The sequence below is a fragment of the Myotis lucifugus genome, unplaced genomic scaffold (genome assembly GCF_000147115.1).
Source record: "Myotis lucifugus unplaced genomic scaffold, Myoluc2.0 scaffold_744, whole genome shotgun sequence".
Lineage (NCBI taxonomy): Eukaryota > Metazoa > Chordata > Mammalia > Chiroptera > Vespertilionidae > Myotis > Myotis lucifugus.
Genome location: NW_005871792.1, coordinates 295,478 through 318,052, shown reverse-complemented (window position 1 = coordinate 318,052; position 22,575 = coordinate 295,478). Strand labels below are relative to the sequence as shown.

General features: G+C 49.8%; 1 protein-coding gene across 1 annotated transcript in view; it reads right to left on the bottom strand.

Moving 5' to 3' along the window:
- The window catches only part of LOC102420101 (calsequestrin-2), a 44,141-nt gene extending 22,086 nt beyond the window's left edge, over positions 1-22,055 (bottom strand). The window contains exons 1-5 of the mRNA XM_006105988.3: positions 21,669-22,055; positions 9,285-9,369; positions 6,571-6,671; positions 5,008-5,119; positions 2,320-2,393 (exon numbers count right to left, since the gene is read on the bottom strand). Coding sequence (XP_006106050.1) covers positions 2,320-2,393; positions 5,008-5,119; positions 6,571-6,671; positions 9,285-9,369; positions 21,669-21,902 — 606 coding nt within the window. The 5' untranslated portion in view covers positions 21,903-22,055. The remainder of the gene's footprint in view (positions 1-2,319; positions 2,394-5,007; positions 5,120-6,570; positions 6,672-9,284; positions 9,370-21,668) is intronic.
- Positions 22,056-22,575: the final 520 nt, after the last annotated feature.

Here is a 22,575-nt window from a genome sequence, read left to right as displayed (position 1 = left end):
TGGTTCCACACGGAGGTAGGGAGCATTACCTTTCTCTTTCTGAATGTTATGAAATCCCGCCAGGCTACGTGAGCAGTGGCACTTATGACTCAGTGTCTTCTAGAGCTTTTAGTGAAGAGCCTTCTGAGTTTTTAATTATAGCCTGACCTCACCTTCTTCATGGGCCTCAGACATGAAGCCATGTGGTTGGGCTGGGAGGCACATCTGCAAACCAACCCCACCCTGAACTCTATACCTTGAAACCACCCTTCCAAGGACTGAGGCTCTGTTGCTTGGCCAGGCTTGTCTGCCTGACTCTCTTCCCTCGGATGGGTTCTTACCCAGGAGTCATAGTCACTGCTGACCAATCCTAACCGGATGCCAGTGATGGACTCAGTTAAAGCTTCTCTGTACCTCCCCTTCTCCACTAATATCCTCTCCCCACCTCTACCTTCCTGGACCTAAACGACTGTCTTTATTAACAACAGTCCTGCCCAGCTGGCGTGGCTCAGTGATTGAGCATCAACCTATGAACCAGGAGGTCATGGTTGGATTCCCAGTCAGGGCACATGCCCAGGTTGTGGGTTTGATCCCCAGTGTGGGGCGTGCAGGAGGCAGCTGATCAATGATTCTCTCTCATCATTGATGTTTCTATCTCTCTCTTCCTCTTCCTTCCTCTCTGAAATCAATAAAAATATACTTAAGAACAACAACAGACAGCCGTCACAGCTAGCTAACATTCACTGAAGGCTTACATGTACCAGATGCGTGTGTACATGTGCCATGTCTTTCTCTGGAGTAGAGTAGTACTGAGCACTGACGCTGAAGTCAGGCTGACCTGAGGTTACATCCAGCTTCACTACTCATTATGTGACATGAGCAAATCTCTTAATCCCTCGGTACCTCAGTTTCATCCTCTGTAGACTGAGAAAACTAATCCCTCTCTTACCGGGTGTTGAGAAGATGAAATGAGAAAACCTGTATAAGCTCTTAGCACAACGCCTGGCACATGAAAAGCACTTAATGAATGATAATTATTATTCTTTTTGCTATCCTTGCTCAATATCCCTCTCTAATGTAATCCAACCAATTAGGGTACATTTTCTTCAAGTTCAGATGATGTAGACTATGGACCTCTCTTCTGGATTATAGGCTTGTAAACTGGGGCCATAGTCGTAGAAGTGGGTCAATATATGTATGAATTGAGTGCAATCTCTTTTATCATACTTTTCCCCTGCTTCAGCATCTACAGACTTCCTCGTTTTTCATAGAATACTTCGAATGTTCTTAGTGTGTGTGCATTGGGGGTGTTATGTGTGTATGTGTGTGTAGGTGTGTTAGGTTTGTGTGTTATGTAGTGCATATGTTGTCTGTGTATGTGTGTTACGCACATGTTGGGTATGTTTAAGTATGTTATGAATGTGGGTTGTGTTTGCTATACATGCGTGAATTGTGTGTGTTATGTGGGTGTGGATGTGCAAGTGTGCACCTTGAATCTCAACGGTAGGAACAGAGTCTTCTAGTTAATGATGTGGGACAGAGGAAAGGGCATGGACTTTGAGCACAGCTTGTCCTAAATTGGGATCTTAGCACTACCATTAATTCACTGGAGACCTTGGATATTACTTAACCTTTCTAAATGTTTTCTCACCTGGAAGTTGTGTAAAGGACTAGAGATTGTACTAGTGCAATATATCCACTTGAGCCCAACATGCAGAGAGCACTGGATTAGTAGCCATTTTAGTGGCACCCGGAGCCAGGGTAGAGTACTCCAAGCAGAGTAGACCCCAAATAAATTACCCATTGGTTTGAGGTCCCTCTATCTCTGTGCTCTTAGGCTTCTAGAGGCCCTTTCCACACCCACAAAACAACAAGCATTTGAATTATAGACAGGTAGATCCGTAGCATCTCCTGAAGATGTGGGTAACTATCGGAAGCACCGGGGCTTCCAAGGTCAATGCCCCTCCCCACCCAGAAGAGGGAAGGCATGCAGCCCCAGGGAGGGAGAGGATGCTCTAAAAAAAGGAAGCAATGATTAGTGTCCCGCACACTCCAGGCTCACACTCTCTCCATTCTTAGTGCTGACAGTGCTATGAGTGGTTGGTTCATCCCTTTTCATTGGGATGTTTTCAGAAATACCCTGACATCATCTGAGTGAAACATCTTTGTATTCATATCTCATGCAGTAGCGATGTGCTGCTACATTTCTAATTCTGGAGAAAGTGCTCATGAGTGGAGGGTGGTTAACGTTTCAAAAGAAAAGAAAAAGGGGTGGCAAGTTCAACTGTCAATACTTCGTGCCTACGAAAATGTTCAAATTGAGGTGTCATCGGTCCTTACCCCTTTGTCGAAGGTCGCGAAAAACTTGATGTAAGGCTGGAAGTGCTCAGCTGCCTCTTCAAAAGCCTTGTAATCTAAGAGGAAAAAGTAGACGGGAGAGACATTTGCAAGACGCACACTGCAGACATTTCTTTGTTTAAATAATGGAGAGAGTGGGAAGCCAATTAGTCCTAATTGGGTAATTATTGAGTACATATTATTTAGATAGATAATTATTTAGTACCATTTAAACCCACAGCTTCCCCAAGGAGTTGGAACTGATTGGCATTCAATCACCCAAAAGAACTCTTTGCCACACTGTTGTATGTTTTACAAAGCTGGTAGATGGAAAGGAGAAAACCCAGAGAGAACAAGGGGAAGAAAAGGAGTGGTCAAACCCCAAACCCAAAGGAAAAGTTCTTTCGCTCGAAGTCACTGCTACTTTTTCATGTGCCCCCTAGAGAGTTGCAGCCTGTGTGTGAGGGAACACAGTGTGCGGAGAAATGTACCTCAGTCAAAATGACAGCACAGAAGTATTTTAAACTCTTAGCAGGAGCACTCTTTTTGGTAAATCCTAGCATTTCTTTCCCTCTTTTTAATTTTTCCTTTTTTCATCCTGACCCCTTGAAAGGATCACTTAAAACTAATCAAGACCACGCTTGACTCTGGTCCCAAACTTGAGTACAAACTGGGGAAGAGAGGCATGAGGCTGCACGTGTATGGTCATGTTGTGTCTTACCACACCCAGACAGTTACTAGGTAAAGGCATCCTGGTTCAAGCCTTAGATGTGAGGGTGATGATAATGGTAATAGTAGTAGTGTTTCTACAAAAATGCCATAATCTTGAGAGCCAATGATCCAACAAGATTAACTTTTTCCGTTTCCTGGAATTCATACCCCTTCATCATCAGAGGCACAAGCTTTTGCTAGAATTCTAAGAGCATGAAGAATTTCCTAACTTTCAATGGAAAACATTTCAAGAATAATGCTGGCTCGGGGGACACCAAAATGAGGAAGACATGGACAACAATCAAAGGCTCACAGCCCAGGGTGGGTCATGGACCCTTGAAGAATCACAGTGTGGTGTGATAGTTGCTAGAACAGAGGTACGCACAATAGGCACAGATGAGAGAGGGGTAGAAAGTATACAACAAACCTCTACATACTGATCCACATGCACACAAACTCATCCTCATAAAAGTGATTGGGTTGTCCCAAAATATGTCATATAGGCCGATAGTTGGGGTGGAGGATTGAGTGGAGGGGAAGAAGATGGGTGAGAGATTTGGAGAATGAATAGAGGAAGGTGGGAGAGTATAGAAAGGGAAATGGTTAAAGCCATAGCTAAGTCACTTATGTCTATTTATAGCAGCAGAGGGCTCCTTAAGAATTCTCTGTTCTCCGCTTCCGTCCTCCTTGTCGCTGATGAACCTCTCTCCACCTTCCTGAACTCCTTCCCTGAAGGAAAGCATGGCCTAGACCTTTGTCAAGAGAGCTCCCTTCTTCTCTTGGGGAGCCAGTCTGTATCCCTAAGGTGGAAAAGGGTGAGGCAAGGCAAATCCCAGGTTGGTGCTTCAAGTTAGGGTCGAACCCGTAACCTCTTGCAAACAGTAGTTGTCCTCAGGAAACCCGGTCTAGTCTTCTACTCTGATCTCCCCAGAGTAGTCAGTATCTATATAGAAATGTGAACATTGAAATGAAGTCACCCAAAGAACCAGGGCAGAACGCCCCACTTAGCCACCTTCCCCCAACACACTGTTAAGGAGGGTGAATCGAGACGTTTACACAGCAGATGAGGAGACAGTTCAGCTAGGCCACGGGGGAGAGAAAATGGTGGGTGGTTGAGATGACTGAGGATGCCAGTTAGCAGATGGGGTAGAGACACAGCTTCACAAATAATTTCAAAATATTTTGGAGTTTCCAGAAATAGCCAAAAGCATCCCTTATTTGCACTTCCCTCCTGGACTAATGCTACCAGGTCCTCTTTCATAGCTAAGCCCACTCCCTCTCTCCAAGGCTGAGACACCAGGAAAAGGCTTCACTCTGGGCTCACGCTGCCAAAGCACTTTAAGAAAAGGTACTCAGGTTGTTAGCCTTGCTGGTTCCTCCCCTTCCTGATTCCTCCTGACTTCAACCCCTGTAGGGTTGTGCTGATGCTGTGATACGTAACTGTGCCCACCCAAACCCCAGCCGCAAAACTTTCAAAGGGAACACACCCAAGGGTGTGGTGTGCTACTGCAGGCTGCCTTGGTGGTCAGCTGGGTTGGCCAGCAATTTTCCACATTGTGCTGCAGCTGCTAAGCCCAGCCCTACCCCAACTTTCCTCTAATGCTGTCCAAGTGCCTGAGAAGCTCTCCAGCTGGTGACCATGGGAGCTGCCCGTGTCAGGAAGACAGCCCACTATTTGCCCCCTTTTAAGGGAGAATCCACCTGGTGGGTGAGCCGGTGGAAAAGTGGAGGAAGGGCTTTCTCTCTTCTGTAAAACATTCACCCCCTTCAAGGCCAGAGAACATGGCCCAGCCTCAGCCTTCCTTCAGCTCCCCTGCCTGCTTTGTACAGTCAATACAGGTGTCCCTTTGCTCAGGGTGCAAGGAAGATTCTCCCTCCTACCCCGCATGGGACATGCCCACCGTCTTTATGGATAACATGACATACCTTGCTGGGAATGTAGCCTTTAGACCAACAGGCTGGAGTTGACAGACAACTTACATTCTGAGTCTTCGCTCTTGAAAAAACCAATGAGTTTGATGTGGTCCTCAATGCGTTCAAAGGCTTGGACTTCCAGTTTGCTGCCGATGACCTCCACTGGATCTTCAATGAGCTGAAATGCCACACACAAATACACAAAATCGGTTCCTTCCCCAGGAATCGGGCACATATGCAGAGGGCTTTGGAGGGAAGTTGTGGGACTTCGGTTGGTGCCTCAGCATCCATCCCACCCTCCCCCAATGAGTACAGCAACAGCGACTTTTGAGGACTTGACCTTGACTCAATGGGGTAGGCTGGATGGTGTTCTATCTCTCTTGTCATTTATTGGTTCAGAAATGGCATAAGACCCAGATCTGGTCAATGACTCTCCAGGAAAGATTTACTGAAAGCTTTAGGAAAGTTCTGCTTTCTCTTAAAGGCAACAGTGGGAAGCCAGATTTTCCCCTCCCTCTTATTGAATATTAATGAGGAAATGTGATGTAGCTTCTCCTGTTGCTGGCTTATCTTGGGAACAGTCAGCTTAGGGACAAAGCCAACAGAGAAAACAGCATTATCCATGATTTACAGAGAAAAATGGTGCGAGAGCCTTGTTTTGATCAAGTCTAAAATCTGCCCTCACTCTGGATTTCTATTTGTGTGGGTGACCACGTAGCCTGTTGTTTATGGTAGCTAGAGTCTGGCGTCTGTTGTGAGCTAAAAGCCTTGGCCTCGCTGGTAGGGCGGGGCAGTGCCACGTTGGCCGAGCTGTTCAGCTGCTGCCCTCAACTTTTTTAGGGCTTGCAGTTATGGGTTAATGACAGGCCAGCGAGAACCTATGGGCACTTTTTCATAGGAGGTGCCCCCTTTTAAGGGAGCACCCGTCTCTGGGTTTTGAGGCTGTGGAGAGAGGTGAGAGACCACTGTGGACGAGCTGGTAGATAAGAATCGTCAATATGGATGTGCATTTTCTGTACAGGAATCTGTGTTCAAAAGTAGCTTGAACTGGACTTCACAGCTGCTATTGAGACTGTGGGTTTGTCTATGGATAGAATATTTGTATAGTGTTTGAGCATATGGATCCGCCTGTGCATATGGATCTGAGCGTAGTGGACCTCCCTGGCTGAGAAGGAGGATGATACTGGGGCTCATTGGTCCTCCCCCTTTTTATTCTGCTCTGAGGGTAACTCGGCTGATCGTTCCTCCTCTCCCTACTGGTCTTCAGGTGACTAGGCACCACTTCCTCACAATTCCCAACTCGTGTTCAGAAGCCCTGGAACAAGCCAAGGGGATTCCGGGGGTGTCGGTATATGACTGCTAAGAGAGATAACATGTTACTACTACACAGTTCTGATCTGTGACCCTCTGATCACAAGGAAACAGTTCCTCGGGTGACCTAAGGGCCCGCTTCCTGGAATAAGTAAATAGCACTGGGATGTACACTGTCCTTGACTTTTTGTGAAGCCTGGGAAATCTGTCTTAGATCAAGTCCAGTTACCCAGCTTCTGTGCTCTTATTTTAAAGTTTTGCTTCCCCCTATATGGAACCCAAACAACTCCATGCAGGGCACTGTGCATAAATGCTCACGTCCAAGAGAAACTCCACCAGGACATCAGCTGCAAACTCGCCATCAAACTCAATTGTGCGATCGCCCTTAAGAATGTACAGGCTTCCTTCTTCATGGAAACCTGGAAGAAAGGAAGAGTTCCCATGACAAGATCATCCCGATGCAGGAAAAGCCATCCTGTTGGCCGGTTCAGGATGAGTGGAGCCCGCCTTACTCCTAGGGTGGTTCCCTTGAAACCAAACCTCTGAGCTGCTCCCTAGTGGAAATTTAGATCAGATTTCTGGGCACCCCACAAACAGCTTGCTTTTCTAGAGGAGCTGAATTCTGCACATCCTCTCTTCCCTGTCCACTGAGAATGCTGCCAGGGCCGGGTCTGCATCATTTCCTACCGTCCATTGCTCTTGGAAATTTAAATCAAATTTAAATAAAATAGTCAAGAACCAACAATCCCGCCTGCATTTTAACTTAAAAAGAAAAATCTATTCTCCACACCATCACTGCTTCAGTTTTCCAAAACTCCTGTGACCCCCTTCTCCTTGACACAAAGTTGCAATGCCCTCTGCCCACCTGACTCCTTAACCTGCCATTCAGGTCCTTCCACAACATCATGCCAACCCCACCCTTCACATTCTCCCTTGGGTAGACCAGTGCTCCTTTGAGAACTGCTCTTTTACTCCCCGTAACTCCCTTTGCTTCTTGCCCACAAGCTGATGTAAAAGGGTTTATATAGGAAAGGTCACAGAGCATGATTCTCTACACGTATGTTCTCCTATTCTTCGAGTCTGAGGTGACCCCCACCCTCCGCCATCTTGGTCAGCTACTTCGGGTCTCAGCTTAGGACTCCTTTTCCCCAGGAAGGCCACTCTGGTGTCTCCTGCCGTGACTGGTCTTCTCTGGGCTCCACGTACATGTACTCACGGTAGCAGTCAGCTCTCAGAGGGTAGGGCCATTGTTATCTTTGTATCTCAGGGTGTCACTCGGAGCCTGGACACACTGGGCACCCCATAAATGTTTGTGGCCAGAGCGAACAGCTTGCTTTTCTAGAGGAGCTGAGTTCTGCACATTCTCTCTTCCCAGTTAGCTGAGAATGCTGCCAGGCAGGGTCTGCGTTGTCTTCCCACCCTCCATCACTCTTGGCACAATGCCGTGACCTGAACAAATACTTGCTGCAAGACTGCATTTCCCCCGGGGAAGGCTAACGAGCTGAGGCTGGCGTTTAGTCCAGCTGCAGGCATCCTTAATTCCTTAGATTCCTTGTTTTCAAACTCTGTTGCTGGAGAATGCTTTCTCCAAATGAACTCTTCTGCGAATCTCTAGGGAAAGGGAGGCTGGCCCCCTCCTACTGTGGCCCAGGGCACGTCTGAAGATCCCTGGGCACAGCCTGGAGCACCATTTCCAAACCTAAAGGAGCAATGCGTCACGCATCCTTGAACCTGGCAGTGGCTGATTACAAGGGTACCACAGGAATAGCAGCCAGTGTCCTGCTATTGGATTTTGCTCCGAGTGAAATCAGTTAGGAGGCTGTTGCACTGGTTCAGGCACAGACCCATGGCGACCCAACTCGGGCAAGTGGAGGTGAGGATGGACATGAAGAAGAAGGCTCACAAAACACCACTGTCCTGGAAACTCCGAGGATCAGGTAGTCGAGAAGGAACCTGCTACGGTAATTCCTCCAGGCTGAGCTTGGGGAAAGGCCCATTGAGACTTTGCAAGCCCCATCACATCCTGACTGGGAGGATGTTCACTGGGCCATATGAATGCTTTCCCAGCTTATCTTCCCTAAATTTCTAGATCACTGGAACACTAGTTTTTTCCTCAAACTAAATTTACTGGAAATCCAACTTCTCTTTAAAACAATGGGATTGAGCAACTAAGTTAGATGCCCTTGACCGGGAATCGAACCCTCGACCCTTCGGTCCACAGGGTGATGATGTTCTAACCACCGAGCCAAACTGGCCAGGGCTACCTAGAGGTATTGATAGAACCACCACTAATCTCCCCCCACCCCCATGCTTACTACTCCACATCCAGTTAACCTTTCTTCAAAGGTCCTGTTTTATAACCTCCTGCTATGGCTACTGTTCACTAGTCATGTGGAAAAAAGCTAAGTGGGCAATTCACGTGTGGGATGTTTGAAAACCAGGGAAGTTGTTTGTGTTCTTTCTCCTTGGGATTAGCACTGTAAGGATCTTAAAGTTCGCTTGCACTTATGCAGGACATATTGACCCGGAGATTACAGCCCGAGCTCGGTAGTCACGCATACCTCATCTAAATCCTCCGTCTCATCCTTGGTGATAATGCCCAGCTGGGGTTTAGCCTTTAATTTAGAAACCACTGGGACATCAGAGTCACTACCACTAATTTTGTATGTGTTGGCTGTTTTAGCCGAGAGGTAAGGAAATAATAGATGATGGAAGGAGAGACCACCATGGTAGTGAGATAGAGAAGCTGGCCTTTTAACTCTAGGATCTAAAAATAAAGGCTTAAATATTTAGTGTCAATTTCTCCAGGAAGAAGCCTTCTTCATTAGACAATTAATGTAAAACCATTCAAGTTAAGCTGGTATTTACTTTTCGGAAACTCTTCTACAACCCAAGACTAGGGTATGCAAGATCATAACAATGAACATACATATAAAGCCCAGTTATCATGCAAGAATAAATGAAACTATACTTTTTTTTTTTTGCAAGACGCTTTGTTTCTTCCTGATGTATCTAACAAAAATCACACTTACCCAGTTTCTTGGCAAGCTTGGCTTCTTTCTTGGCATCGACCATCACAAAGCCTATATCTTTATGTTCCAGGACTTGGGCCACAAGCTGAAGGGAAAAACAAAGAGAATACGTGAGCCCAAGGCAGAAAGATATAGACTATGTCACAGGATAATATTTTGAGATGTTCAGGGGGCTTTCCTTCATACTCCCATTATTACTGTGACCAACTGGGGCAAAAGGACTCTATGCTTGTCCCCTCCGAAAAATGGGTACCCATCCACAAGTGGTATGGCCTAAAGTTTTCCACACTTGGCCCTGTGGGCCCCCTACCTTAGGCATAGAGAAGAAATACAAATATTATTGAGAATATAAGAAATTAACTCTGAAAGTTCAACACAGAATTTAACTCTGATGTCTCCTAGGCACACACCACCTAGTTTTGTTGGTTTTTAGGTGGATGCAAATGTGTGCCTCTCCTAGGCATGTCAATCACGGTCTCCTAATCCCCACGTTGATTAGATGTGACTTTGGAAGACATACGAGTGGACGGGGAAGGTGCTGTCTCAGACAAACTCAGTTCTGCTCCCCTGGCTTCCTGTTTAACTGAGCAGAGCCCCTCACCGTCCTAGGCGTGGAAGCACAGACAGAAGCGGCTCTCACCGATGGGCCAAGACCACACTGCCAAGACCTGCTCACCTCCTCCTTGGCACACTGACGTACAATCCCCGCAGTGCCCCGTCACTCTCGCCTCCCACTGTGATTAGGCCCGAAGCCTGCCCACTTGAGCTCTGTCATCACTTCCGTCAGCCCTAGCGAGCCCCTCTCATGAGCCTAAGCCAAGGGTGACCCAAGGCTGACTGGCTGCAACCCAAGAGAGAGCAGTGAGACTGAGGGTGGTGGGGGGCGGGGACTAGAGAATGGCTGTGGTGAAAGGCCTTCTGGGCTGACTCCTGACCCGATCCCTTCCCCCCAAGACCAGGAACCCCGGCTGACTGGGGGAGCAGGCCAGACATTGTGTGCGTCTCCCACTTGGCTGGATGGCACCTCCGCCTTTGCTCTGGCCTTGATCTCCAGCTCAGATGTTCCTTCTGCACTCGGCTACCGCCCAGTCCCAGTGCTCGCTCACGTTGCTGCCAGCCTTGGCCACCCTCGGCTGCAAAGCCCAGCTCCAGGGTCATATTTCACCCCAGCCTCCTTTCTGTGAATTCCAGTAGCTCATCGCAGAGACCCGGCGCCGACGCTTATTTCACAGTCGTGAGAGTAGTGTACGTCTCTTCTGTACCGTGCATCTTCCTCCCTGAGAGAAGGACCCTTTTGTGCCTCTTTCGTGTCTCATGTAGTTCCTTAGAGACACCAGACTGTGTATGAAATGATGGACTAGCCCAAATACTTCACAAATTCAAGGACATTTAAGCCAATTGCAGGGATGGAGTTACAAATAGGAGAAAGGAGAGAGTCTTCTAAATTCCAGAAAACTGGAATCCTGCTGACTTAGTCTTTCCTCTGCTGGTTTTGTTTGTTTGATTGATTGCTTACTTCTCAGACGGTCTCACCTATTGTCCACCCTAGAGACCTATTGCCCACCCAGAACAGGGTTGTCTCTTACTGGTTGGTACATGTTGCCCCTGGACTTTGGCACACATTCATTCTTTCCGGAAGCATTAGGATTTACTTTGGCCATTGCTGATTCTTTTTTGTTTTTTGTTTTTTAAATCCTCACCTGATATGTTTTTATTGACTTTTAAAGAGAGGAAGAGGGAGGTAGAGGGAGAGAAACATCAATGTGAGAGAGAAACATTGATCATTTGCTCCCTGTACACACTCTGACCAGGGATTGAACCCTCAACCTAGGTATATGCCCTGACTGGGAATTGAACCTGTAACCCAGTGGTTCTCAACCTGTGGGTCGAGACCATTGGAAAACACATATAGCATATCAGATATTTACAGTATGATTCATAACAGTAGCAAAATTACAGTTATGAAGTAGCAACAAAAATAATTTTATGGTTGGGCGTCACCACAACATGAGGAACTGTATTAAAGGGTCGCGGCATTAGGAAGGTTGAGAACCACGGCAACCTTTTGGTGTGCATGATGACACTCCAACCAAGTGGGCAGCCATTGCTGATTCTTTCAAGTACAAAAATAATTTTATGGAAAAAGTTCTATGAAATAATATGTAAAGTCAATAATAAAGTAGACATTCGTAGTGTTCTCTCTCTTTCTCTCTCTCTCTCTCTCTCTCTCTCTATATATATATATATATATATTTCTCTCTCTCTCTCTAGCCTTTATTTTCTAGTCCTTTAGCACCTACCTAATTTTTTATTAGCTTCCTCCCTAATGAAATCACAAGATCCTTGATGCTAAAATATGTCTCACCCACTTTTGTTTAGCACAGACCGTGATCATAGTAGGTCCTCAGTAGCATTTACTGTTCTCTTTTCATTTCACTACATCAGGCTTTGGTATTTTTGAATTGGTCCAAGGTCCAGAACGCCATCCAGCTGTCATGGTATTAAGAAGAAAATCCAACACTGATGAAGCACTTACTGCATGCCAAGAACTGGGCCAGCACGTTACATGCTTTATCTCATAGAATCTTCACAATAGCCTCACAATAGATATTGTTATTGTCCATATTTTACGGCCATCCCAGCCCTTGCGACCAAGTCAGAAATCCAGGTCTCTGATTCCAAGCCCTGTGTTCTTAAGCACTGGGATTTACTATTCTTGGTCACTTATTCCCTTGAAGATGAAGTCTAGTTCGATGCCAATCATCACAGAGGCATCGGGCTGACTTCCTTGAGCAGAGGGCTTCTTTGGGGACACTGAAGGGAGTAGTGTGTTCCAGGCACATGAGAAAGTGTGAGGGACTCTGAATATTAGGACTGGTCGTTCTGACTTGGGAGCTGTTTGAATAGAAGAGCAGTGAGGCTAATTTGGGTTTGAGGAGGGTGATCTGAGGTCATAGACCTGACAGATAGAAAGGAGAGTGGAAAGGAAAGGCGACCAGTTGGGAGACTGATGCCATAGTTAAGTGGGAGGTGACTGGTCTCAGATGAAGGCAGTGGCAGTGGACGGAGAAGGTGTAACTTGTGAGGTTACAGATGGAGAGTCAGGCGGACCTGGTAGCTCTGCCATGCATGGCTTTGGAGAGAGAAGGGAGGGAAACCAAAGGAGAGGAGGAAAGCAAGATGATTCCAGGGTCTCCAGCCAGGGAACAGAGTGGAGGACAAAGCAGTGACGTCAGGAGGGCATGCCAGAGCCAGGGGCAAGGAGCTCCACCTGGATTCAGATGCAATGAGTTCATGGCGATGGAAGTCCAGCCAAGAGCTGGAGGTGCCAACCTGGAGCTCAGGGGAGAGGCTCCGAGTGGAGCTCCAGAGGTGAGAGGTGGGTGGCATCTTCAGGGACTGGCCACTTCATAGGAGGCAAGAGCAGGAGGAGGCAGAGTGGACTCTAAGAGAAGCAGGAGGAGGACAAGGAACACTGTGTCATGACTCCAAAGTCACGGGAAGAGAGAGCCTTGAGAAGGAGTGGGTGGTCGGATCGAATGCTGCAGGGAGTCCCGGGGGCAGGGGGACCCCGTGAAGTCTCTCCTTTCAGGACGGGTAAGCCACCAATGACCTTTTAGAGAGGAGCGGAGACAGAAGCCAGAGGGAGTTGAGTGGGTGGCAAGGACATGCTAGAGCAGGTGTGGATCACTTGTTCAAGAAGTTTGCCCATGAAAGGAGGGGGAGTTAATACAGAAGCACCAGGGGACACGCTCCCTGGGCTGTGTGACTGGGCGCTGGGCCTCAGAGAACAGCACCTGCAATATGCCAGGCGCCAGGCTCAAGAGTCTGGAAAAAAATCTGAGGATGGAGGAGCCTGGGGGGAAATGCCACAGCTCTTTGCTCAAAGCGAATGTCCCTAAAGCCACTCATTAAAAATACCCTGGCTGCCGTCCTGCTCGGTCCCTGGAAGCTAAGAGCCCAGTGGCTGTTCTCACCCACTGTCCCTGATACCATCTGGCGACAAGTCAAGCGATTCAACAACTGTGGGTCCTGCCCTGAAACCGGAGAGCTGATGCTTACCTCCCGGTAATCTCCTGTCACTTTCCACCGCCCTCAAATGAGGCCTGATCTATGTATAGCTGGGGGCTGGCACGTGATGTGCCCGCAGGAGGCAGGGGAGGGGATAGCACAGCTACATCCTGAGACTCAGGTGAACGCTGGGGCCTCTGGGGCTGGATCGGTGGCCCCTGAAAAAGCCTTGGGGCGAGGGAGGCCATCCATTGTTCTATTTGGGGCTCTCACCTTGGCCAATGCCAAAGTGAAGACCCAAGGGCCAGTGCTGTGTGTTCTTTCCACTGCCCCACGCTGAGAAACACCATAACAACAACAAGGATACTGGGTGTTTACTACCTGCTGGATCCTGCTCTCACACCTAATATAAACTACCTTATGGAACCTTCCCCAAACCCGCATGAAGTAGAAGTTTGCAGATGAGGAACTGGAGGCACAGAGAGGCTAACCAACTTGCCCAGGACCACACAGCATTGAAGTGACACAGTTGGGATTCCAACCCCGACATTCTGGTTGCAAAGCCCACGCTCTCACCCATTGTATCAGCTCCCTGCACCTGGGCCTCACGGGGACCTGGGCCCATGACTGCTACTCATCAGCTGTGAGACTGAGCAGCTCACAACGCCCTGATTTCCATTTTCTAATCTAAAAAACGAGAGGGAATTCTTGCAGGAGAAGCATGGGTGCACGTGCTTCCCTAGAAATTCACCTCAAGTCACCCCAGGACCCCAAGCTTCGGTTCTGGAACCTGGAGGGAAGCCCGCCCCAGAGTTTCTGGCTCGCAGGTCCAGGTGGGACCCACGAAGCTGCATTTCTGACAAGGTCCCAGGTGGTGCCGATGCAGCCCCGGGCCCACACACTGAGGGCCCAGCTCTACAGCCGTCTCCAGCACACAGGCACTGTCTCACGGTGCAGCCTTTAGCGACGTCCACGCTGACTGACTGAGCGGGCTATTTCTGGAGGCCAGGTTTTTTTCTTTTTATCCCAGTGGATTTTTTCCCCCAAACACTTTCCTACATATTTCCCATCCTTTTAAACGTGAATTAATGTGTTTTCAAGCTCTTTCCTACACATTTCGTCCCAGTGGATTTTTAAAGAAATGGATTTGACTGACGTCGGGCTAGGCCATGCCCTTTCCCAGTTTTGCTCAGCAGAGTTCTGTGCCCGAGAGCCTGTGAAAATGCAGTCTGGCCGCCCAAACCTCCCTCAGAGTCCCACAGGGTAGGCACTGCCGCCAGGGACAGATCACCCCTTTCGTGACTAAACCTTCCCTGGGTTGATACTCCTCATAAAACAATAAATAAGAAATAAAATTTAAACCTGGTGGAGACAGGGCTCTGCTGCTGGAGAGACTTCCTCAATGTGAAACAGTGGCTGGCCCTGGCCGGTTGCTCAGTGGTGAGAGTATTGGCCCACAGACCAAAGGGTCTTGGGTTCGGTTCCTGGTCAAGGGCATGTACCTCGGTTACAGGTTCAATCCCCAGCCCCACTTGGCAGGGAGAGCGGGAGGCAACCAATTGATGTGTCTCTCACACACCAATGTTTCTCTCTCTCTCCCCTTCCACTCTATCGAAAAATCAGTGGGGAAAATAGCCTCACTCCTTAGGTGAGAAAAAAAAAAAAAGCAGTGACTGGAAGCCGAGGGTTCTGATCGCCTCCCCATAGTGCACACGGAGGAGCAGTGCTGCTTGGCGACTTTATGAGACGTCCGCTAGTGTTTATTCTGACAACATCTGCTGATGACGGCAAACACTGTGGAGAACCAAGCAGAGAGCCGGGTGGTCACGGACACGACGATTCACCAGAGCCCTTTGCTGAGCACCAGCGCGTGCTGGTCATCTTTCTCGTCCCCTCCTCTCTCTCCTCAGACCTGTGACGGGGGGAGTGGTTTCTGTTCCACACAGGAAGCGCTCAGCCCTGAGAAGTGTCACCGGCCTGTGGTCAGATGTCCAGTTCGAGGCCTTGACCGTGCAAGGACTCAGACCCAGGTGCCCTCGCATCAGAGCCGGTGTTTTTGGCCCTGCAGGGGAGGTGCGGCTGCTGTAGTCCCTTTTCCTTTGAGTCCCGGGGATGCTGCATTTCCTTCATAAATCACTCGGGGGACACTCTGGCTCCAGAGCCCACGCTCTCATCCATTACCTCCAGCTCGCTCCACCCGGGCCTCGCGGGGACCTGGGCCCCAGTCCTGGCTCTGCTTCTCGTCGGCTGTGGGGCTCTGAGCAGTCACATTCACTGGGTGTCCTGAGCCAGGGTGGCTGTGTGTCCCTCTAAGATGGAGGCAGGTGAGTGTGTGTGGGGGGTACCTGTTGGCCCACCTCCCTGCCCACACAGGCGGATGGTGAGGAGAGGCCTGCCTGGCGTGGGCCTCGGGCAGCAGGGTGGGCGCTGCTGGGACAGGCGCCGGGCACTGAGGAGCGCTCTGGCCTGGCCAGCCGGGCTGCAGGGCGGCGCGCTGGCCGCTCTCCTGGTGCTGTCCCAACAGAAACCACTCCTCAGGGTAAAACCACATCCAGTTTACAGACAGGGAGCCCCTGAGGCTCCGTCCTAGGGGTCGGTACTGGCGGGCAGGGGCCGGCTTTCTTGGTGGAACAGTCATTTAGGTGCGAAGGCCGAGCTGTGTATTATACAGACACCCTCCACACCGACCCGCAGCACTCACTGGAAGGGCAGGGCTGCTGCTTGCGACAGGCCTGGGGACTCACACAGATTCTGTTCTTTTCATCTTACTGCTTGACATTGGACTGGTCCTTACAATAGTTTCATAGTGGTGATTTCCGTGGTATCTCATGTCTCCGTTGGAAGATTTATAACGTGGTGATGGTGGCCAGAGGGGAGGGGCGTTGGGGACTGGGTGGGAAAGGTGAGGGATAGAGAAGTGCTGGCCGGTGGTCACAGAATGGTCCCGGGATGCGAAACACAGCACAGGGAAGCTCGTCAGTAACATTGAAATAACTAGGATGGTGCCAGGTGGGCACTGGGAAGATCGGGGGACACTTTGTCAAGGATGGGGTTGTCTAACCACCATGCCACACACCTGAAACTAATACTGAATGTAAACTGTAATTGAAAAACAAACTTAAAAATGTATGACTTTAAGAGGAGGTCTCCCTCAGGGATACAATGACCAGGCTTCCTAAATTTGGGCTTGAGTATTGAGGGTTTTTTGGGTCTAAAACAGGGGTGGGCCCGTATAAGGCCTGTGAAATCATTTGGTCTGGCCCTGCCAAGGCATTAGGGGTGAGCTAATTAAATGTCTGACCAAATATAGCAGGGTAATTTTTAAGTTGATAATTTTGTATGGCCCACAAATGACGTTATAAATATCCAGCTGGCCCTGGGCAAGAAAAGGTTCCCCATCCCTGGTCTAAAACCTCCTGAGTCGACAGTGTGTTGGCCACGTTGTAAAATCCGTCTCCCTATTAATCCTGTATGCGGAAGGAAGAATTTGCCTATGATCAATACAGTCCATGCTCTGGCAATAGCACTTCTTGTCTCTCTGCCATCTCACCCAGGCACGGGCTTTATCACAGACCCGCACAGCAAACTCCCGTCACGTGGTCGGGGCACTCGGGCTCTGAGAGGGCAGTGTGAGACTGAGCATGCGCACACATCCTCCGAGAGAGCGCCGGCTCCGTGTGAGGACTCGCCCCAAAGCCCAGCCTGACCTCACGGATCTTTCCGGGCGCGGCAGGTGCGCGTGTGGAGAGGCCGTCTTTGGGCACGAACAGCTGGAAGAAATGCCGAACCCGCGGGCGCTGCTATTCTCTGCCCAGTGTTCCCACGTCGCCCCATCTGCAGATTTACTTGACTCCGGCCACTTCATTGCCTCCCTCTCTTGGGGGTTAGAAATAAAACCTCTGGGACACTTGCCAGAGCTAAAGGGGTTTGAGGGCTGGGCCAGCCTTGCCGTGCCTGAGGTTCCTGCCCAGGCTGTGCCTATATTGGACTGAGAGTCCCATGGCTAAAAATGCAGTTTTCACCATATGTCAGTGGGATTGAGCAAGGAGGACCAGCAGGTCCTTGAATCTGACAGACTTAATCTAATTTTTTTTTACTATGTTCAATTCTTTTTAAAACATTAATCTAATTTAAAAAGAAATAAAGGAGCCCAGCTGGCATGGCTCAGTGGTTGAGCATCGACCTATGAACCAGGAGGGCACGGTTCGATTCCTAGTCAGGGCACATGCCCAGGTTGTGGGCGTGCAGGAGGCAGCCAATCAATGATTCTCTCTCTCCAATATGCAGTGGGACAGCAAAGCGCCATGGGACAAACAGAGAGAGGCAGAGAGGAGAAAGGGGGTGCTCGGGAACCTCCCACCCTAGCTGAGTCCTGTCTAAATCAGCAGGAGCTGTGGGTCACCCTGGCGTGCAGGCACCTGGATGGTGTGGCTATTTCTGTGCCACGACCCCAGCTTGCCTGCCAGTGCAAGGGACCTAGTTCACCCCAAACAAATGAACCAGTTTGTACTGTTCACAGTGTGGAAAGCATTGCTCTTTCGTCATCCGTTCATTGGCTCTTTCGTTCTTTTATTAATGCAAAGATTACTAAGAATGCTCAGATCCGTGGATATTTGATGAATTAATATTTCTGGTCAGGGATTCACAATACTTAGTTTCATATTCTAAAACACTCACTAACCTGCCTGAGAAGACCCTCCATAGTTTCTCCTAATCCAACAAATGTATACAGTAGTCCCCTCTTATCCGCCGGGGATACGTTCCGAGATGCTCAATGGATGCCTAAAACCGAGGATAGTACCAAACCCTATACATACTATGTTTTTTCCTATACATGCTACCTATGATAAAGTTTAACTTATTAAGTAGGCACAGTAAGTTATTAATAACAATAACTAATACTAAAATAGAACAATTATAACAACATACTATGATAAGGTATGTGAATGGCCTCACAGACACTGCCAGAGGTCCCCCCAGCATCACAGTTCCTCTGGGGACGAAGTGCTGGAGAGGTGGCGTGTGCCACCACGGCTTCCCAGTCAGAGTTTCCTTTGTGCACGTTTGGGAGCAGTGGCGGGGGGGTGGGGGCGGTCAGGGGACAAAATAGCCTGGCAAGTGTGGCTCAGTGGTTGACCATTGACCTATGAACCAGGAGGTCAACGTTCAATTCCCGTCAGGGCATATGCCCAGGTTTAGGGCTCAATCCCCAGTAGGGGGCAGGCAGGAGGCTGCTGATGAATGATTCTCTCTCATCATTGATGTTTCTACCTCTCTCTCCCTCTCACTTCCTCTCTGAAATCAATAAAACATATCTATTTTTTTAAAATATATTTTATTGATTTTTTATAGAGAGGGAGGGAGAGAGATAGAGAGTTAGAAACATCGATGAGAGAGAAACATTGATCAGCTGCCTCCTGCACACCTCCTACTGGGGATGTGCCCGCAACCAAGGTACATGCCCTTGACCGGAATCGAACCTGGGACCTTTCAGTCCGCAAGCCGACGCTCTATCCACTGAGCCAAACCGGTTTCAGCGAAACATATCTATTTTTTAAAAGAGGACAAAATAATTGTTTTGACCATGAAGAATAGTTAGAAGCTCACATCTACCCTCCCTTCCCACCCACGGATTTTCTGGAAGTGTTTTTTGGTCCTGGGTTCTGAGAAACAGCCTACACCTGACAGGTATCTCAACAAAGGCCGCCCCCGCCCCGCCTTCTGGAGGGATGCCCAGCCTCCTCCACGGTTTGGGCATTTGCCTCAGGAGTACCTCCAGGTTGTGCACTGCTCAGCCCTGCTGGGGAGCAGCTGGCATCATCAGACCTGGGCTCCAGACTGAGCCTCACACCTGTCTCATGACCCCAGCAGCAGTGCCGTGTAGGGACAAGACTGCCTTCACCTGCACTAGTTGAGTGATCTTGGGCAACGTGGCCTCTCCGTGCCTCGGTTTCCCCATATGTGAAATGGGGATAGTAAGGCACCTACGTCATAGAAATGTTGTCAGGACCAAAGCAGCTCACATGTACAAAGTGCTTACAGCAGCCCTTGTACACAGTAAGCATTCAACAAATGTTCATTTTCATCAAATGATCTCGTAAGCATGTATAATTATTATCCTGTAAATGTGATGATCTCCTGACCCCACAGTCTGTATTCTCCTCCCTCTACTGACATCCACTCCAGCTTGGGGTGCTCTGGGGCTCCGACTTCCTGTGCGAACCTCCCCCTTGTCCGTCCCTGCCGGGTGCTCTTGGGTCAGAGGTGTCTGCAGGGATATGAGCCTGGAGACAAGACCCTCTGGGGATTTTGTATTGGTCTTCGAGGGAGATGTACTCCTGGGGGAGTGTGTGTGTGTGTGTGTGTGTTTTAGTTTGACACGCAGTCAGAAACGGGGGTCACTGCTTGCACTGGCATTTTTTAATTTTGTGAATTCTAGGCTAACGGGACAGTGAGGAGCATATACATAGATTCATTATGCCTTCGCTTAAACTTTTCATGAAAATGCCTCTCAGTAATTGAGTAGGGCAGTTTGAGGTGGAGACGCTGATAGGAGTGAGGATTTTACGGGCTAAGCAGCCCTGGTTTTACCCACCTGCGATGTTCCCGTGTGCACATTACCAAGACGTAAGAGCTGTCCCTGCTTCTCTTCACTTGCCGCCCACAGAGGGCACCCAACGTCCACCTCCAGCCCGCAGAGGGAGCTGAGGAAAATCTAACGGCAGTGGTGGTGTTTTAAAAACACTTCGCTGTCTGTCAACTAGAGCTCTCCTGCTGACCACACGCCATGCATGAAGCCTCCGAAATAGGTGCTTGTGTGGCCACCAGGAGACACTTAGGATTCTGAAGTGCTTCTTAAATCAGCAAAGATATTTGGATGTGCTTGGGGTGGCTTTTATTAGTCAATTAAATTTTTATTTATTTTTTTAGCATTCAAGTCCACAAGGGTTTATATGGTAATTCTGTTCATCAAAGTATTTGATGAAGGCGAGCTTTCTGATGGTTAATAAATGGCTATTTTTCTCAAATAGTCCTTTTCACAGGTTTGCGCCTGGGCTGGGCAGGGCTGGGCATGGGGACTGATAGGGACCTGGTGACTCCTGGGACTCTTGGCACTCAGGGCGCTCCTGGGTGTGAGCGACCTTAGACTGCCCAGGGGAGTTCTAGGGCGCGCTCCCCGCATTCGAGAATGGGCCCCAGCGCCAGGTTTATTAACGGGCCACGTAATGCAGATAAAATAAGAACTGACTTCAGTGTCGGCCCTGAACTCACACCAAGAACTTTCTGAGGAAAAGAGATCCCATTACTGAGTCTTCATATACACACACACACACACACACACACACACACACACAGTGTGATGTTGACCAAATCCAACCACAGGGAAGGAGCATCACCTGGTGACTTTCCCCACTGACCCACCAAGAGACGCAAGGTCAAGGTCTCCCCTGTCTCCGGGATCTCGGGGAGGGTGCAAAGAGTGGGCCATCAGCACACTCAATGGGCCATCAGCACACCCAGTGGGCCATCAGCACATCATTGAACCATCAGCACCCCAAGTGGGCCATCAGCACCCCTAGTGGGCCAACAGCACCCTAAATGGGCCATCAGCACCCCGAGTGGGTCATCAGCACCCCTAGTGGATCATCAGCACACCCAGTGGGTCATCAGCACCCCAAGTGGGCCATCAGCACCCCGAGTGGGCCATCAGCACCCCAAGTGGGTCATCAGCACCTTGAGTGGGCCATCAGCACCCTGAGTGAGTCATCAGCACCCCTAGTGGACCATCAGCACACCCAGTGGGCCATCAGCACCCCAAGTGGGCCATCAGCACCCCGAGTGGGCCATCAGCACCCTGAGTGGACCATCAGCACACCTAGTGGGCCATCAGCACACCCAGTGGGCCATCAGCACCCCGAGTGGGCCATCAGCACACCCAGTGGGCCATCAGCACCCCAAGTGGGCCATCAGCACCCCAAGTGGGCCATCAGCACACCCATTGAACCATCAGCACCCCGAGTGGGCCATCAGCACCCCCAGTGGGCCAACAGCACTCCAAGTGAAACCCACCACCAACCCCGAATCCCATGTCAGCCAGGCCTTTTAACAATAGTTTTGACATTTCGAAAAACATGGCTGTGCTAATGCCCTTGAAAAATCGAGAGGACCTGCATGGGACAGCCACAGTCCATGGTCCCCATTGTCGGCGTCTGGGCCCATGCTTGTTCCCTCATCCCAACTGTGCAACAAGAGTACCTCCCATTCACCTGACACAAGGGTGTAGGGAGAGTTCAGGACGGGGACCCTGCCCCTCCTGCCTCCAGCCCCGCCGGCCAGCCCCAGCTCCCGGGACAGCATCAGCGCCCCGCTCACCTCCAGCACGATCTCCTTCAGCTGGAACTGCTTCTGAGCGACCTTGTCCGAAGACACGGGCTCGTGGTAGTAGAGGCACAGCAGGTCGTACCTCTTCAGGACCTGCTTGAGGTTCTTGTCCGTGAGACTCACCACACGGTCCTTGCCGTCGTACGTGGGAAAGTTCAGCCCTTCCTCCGCCCGGCAGGAGGACAGCAGGCAGACCCCCACCACAAACAGGTGCGTCCGCTTCATCGGGGAGAAGTGGGGTGTCCTGCCCAGCAATGCTGAGTGCAGGACAAAAGAGGAAAAACTCTTAGGGGCTTGTTGAGAGAGGCGGGGGGCAGGGAGGCTGGTCTGTCCCTCCTGCCCTTGCTGGGCCCTGGAACTGAGTCTTCACCTCCTCGGGTCTGGCTGCTGCAGTTGTGAGCTCAGGAAGGAGGGAGCCGAGGCTCTCATACACACACACACACACATACACACACATGCACGTGTGGACTGAGCCAGGCTGGGCGGCCAAGCCCAGATACCGCGCATAGCTCTGCCCAGCCCCGGCCCATCAGGAACTCCATTTTTAGGATGCACTTGTCTCAGGCTAAAAATAAATCATGCGACGAATAAGAAAAGTTCTCCGTGCCACTGTTGAGGGATTCGCTGATACGGTCTGTCAGAGGGTGGAGAGGGAGGAGGCAGGAGGGAAAGCCGAGGACACTAGGAATTGAGGCCAGGAAGGTCAAAGACGAGAGGTGAACTTGGAGGGAGGGGGAGAAGATGAGAGGTGAGAGGTGAACTTGGAGGGAGGGAGGGAAAGAAGATGAGAGGTGAGAGAGAGGGGACTGTGGCACCAGGGAGCAAGTGGAGACAAGACGTTAGGACGTGCGCAGCGCCTCAGCCATCATCGAATCTCCTGTTATCCAGGGAGGTAACC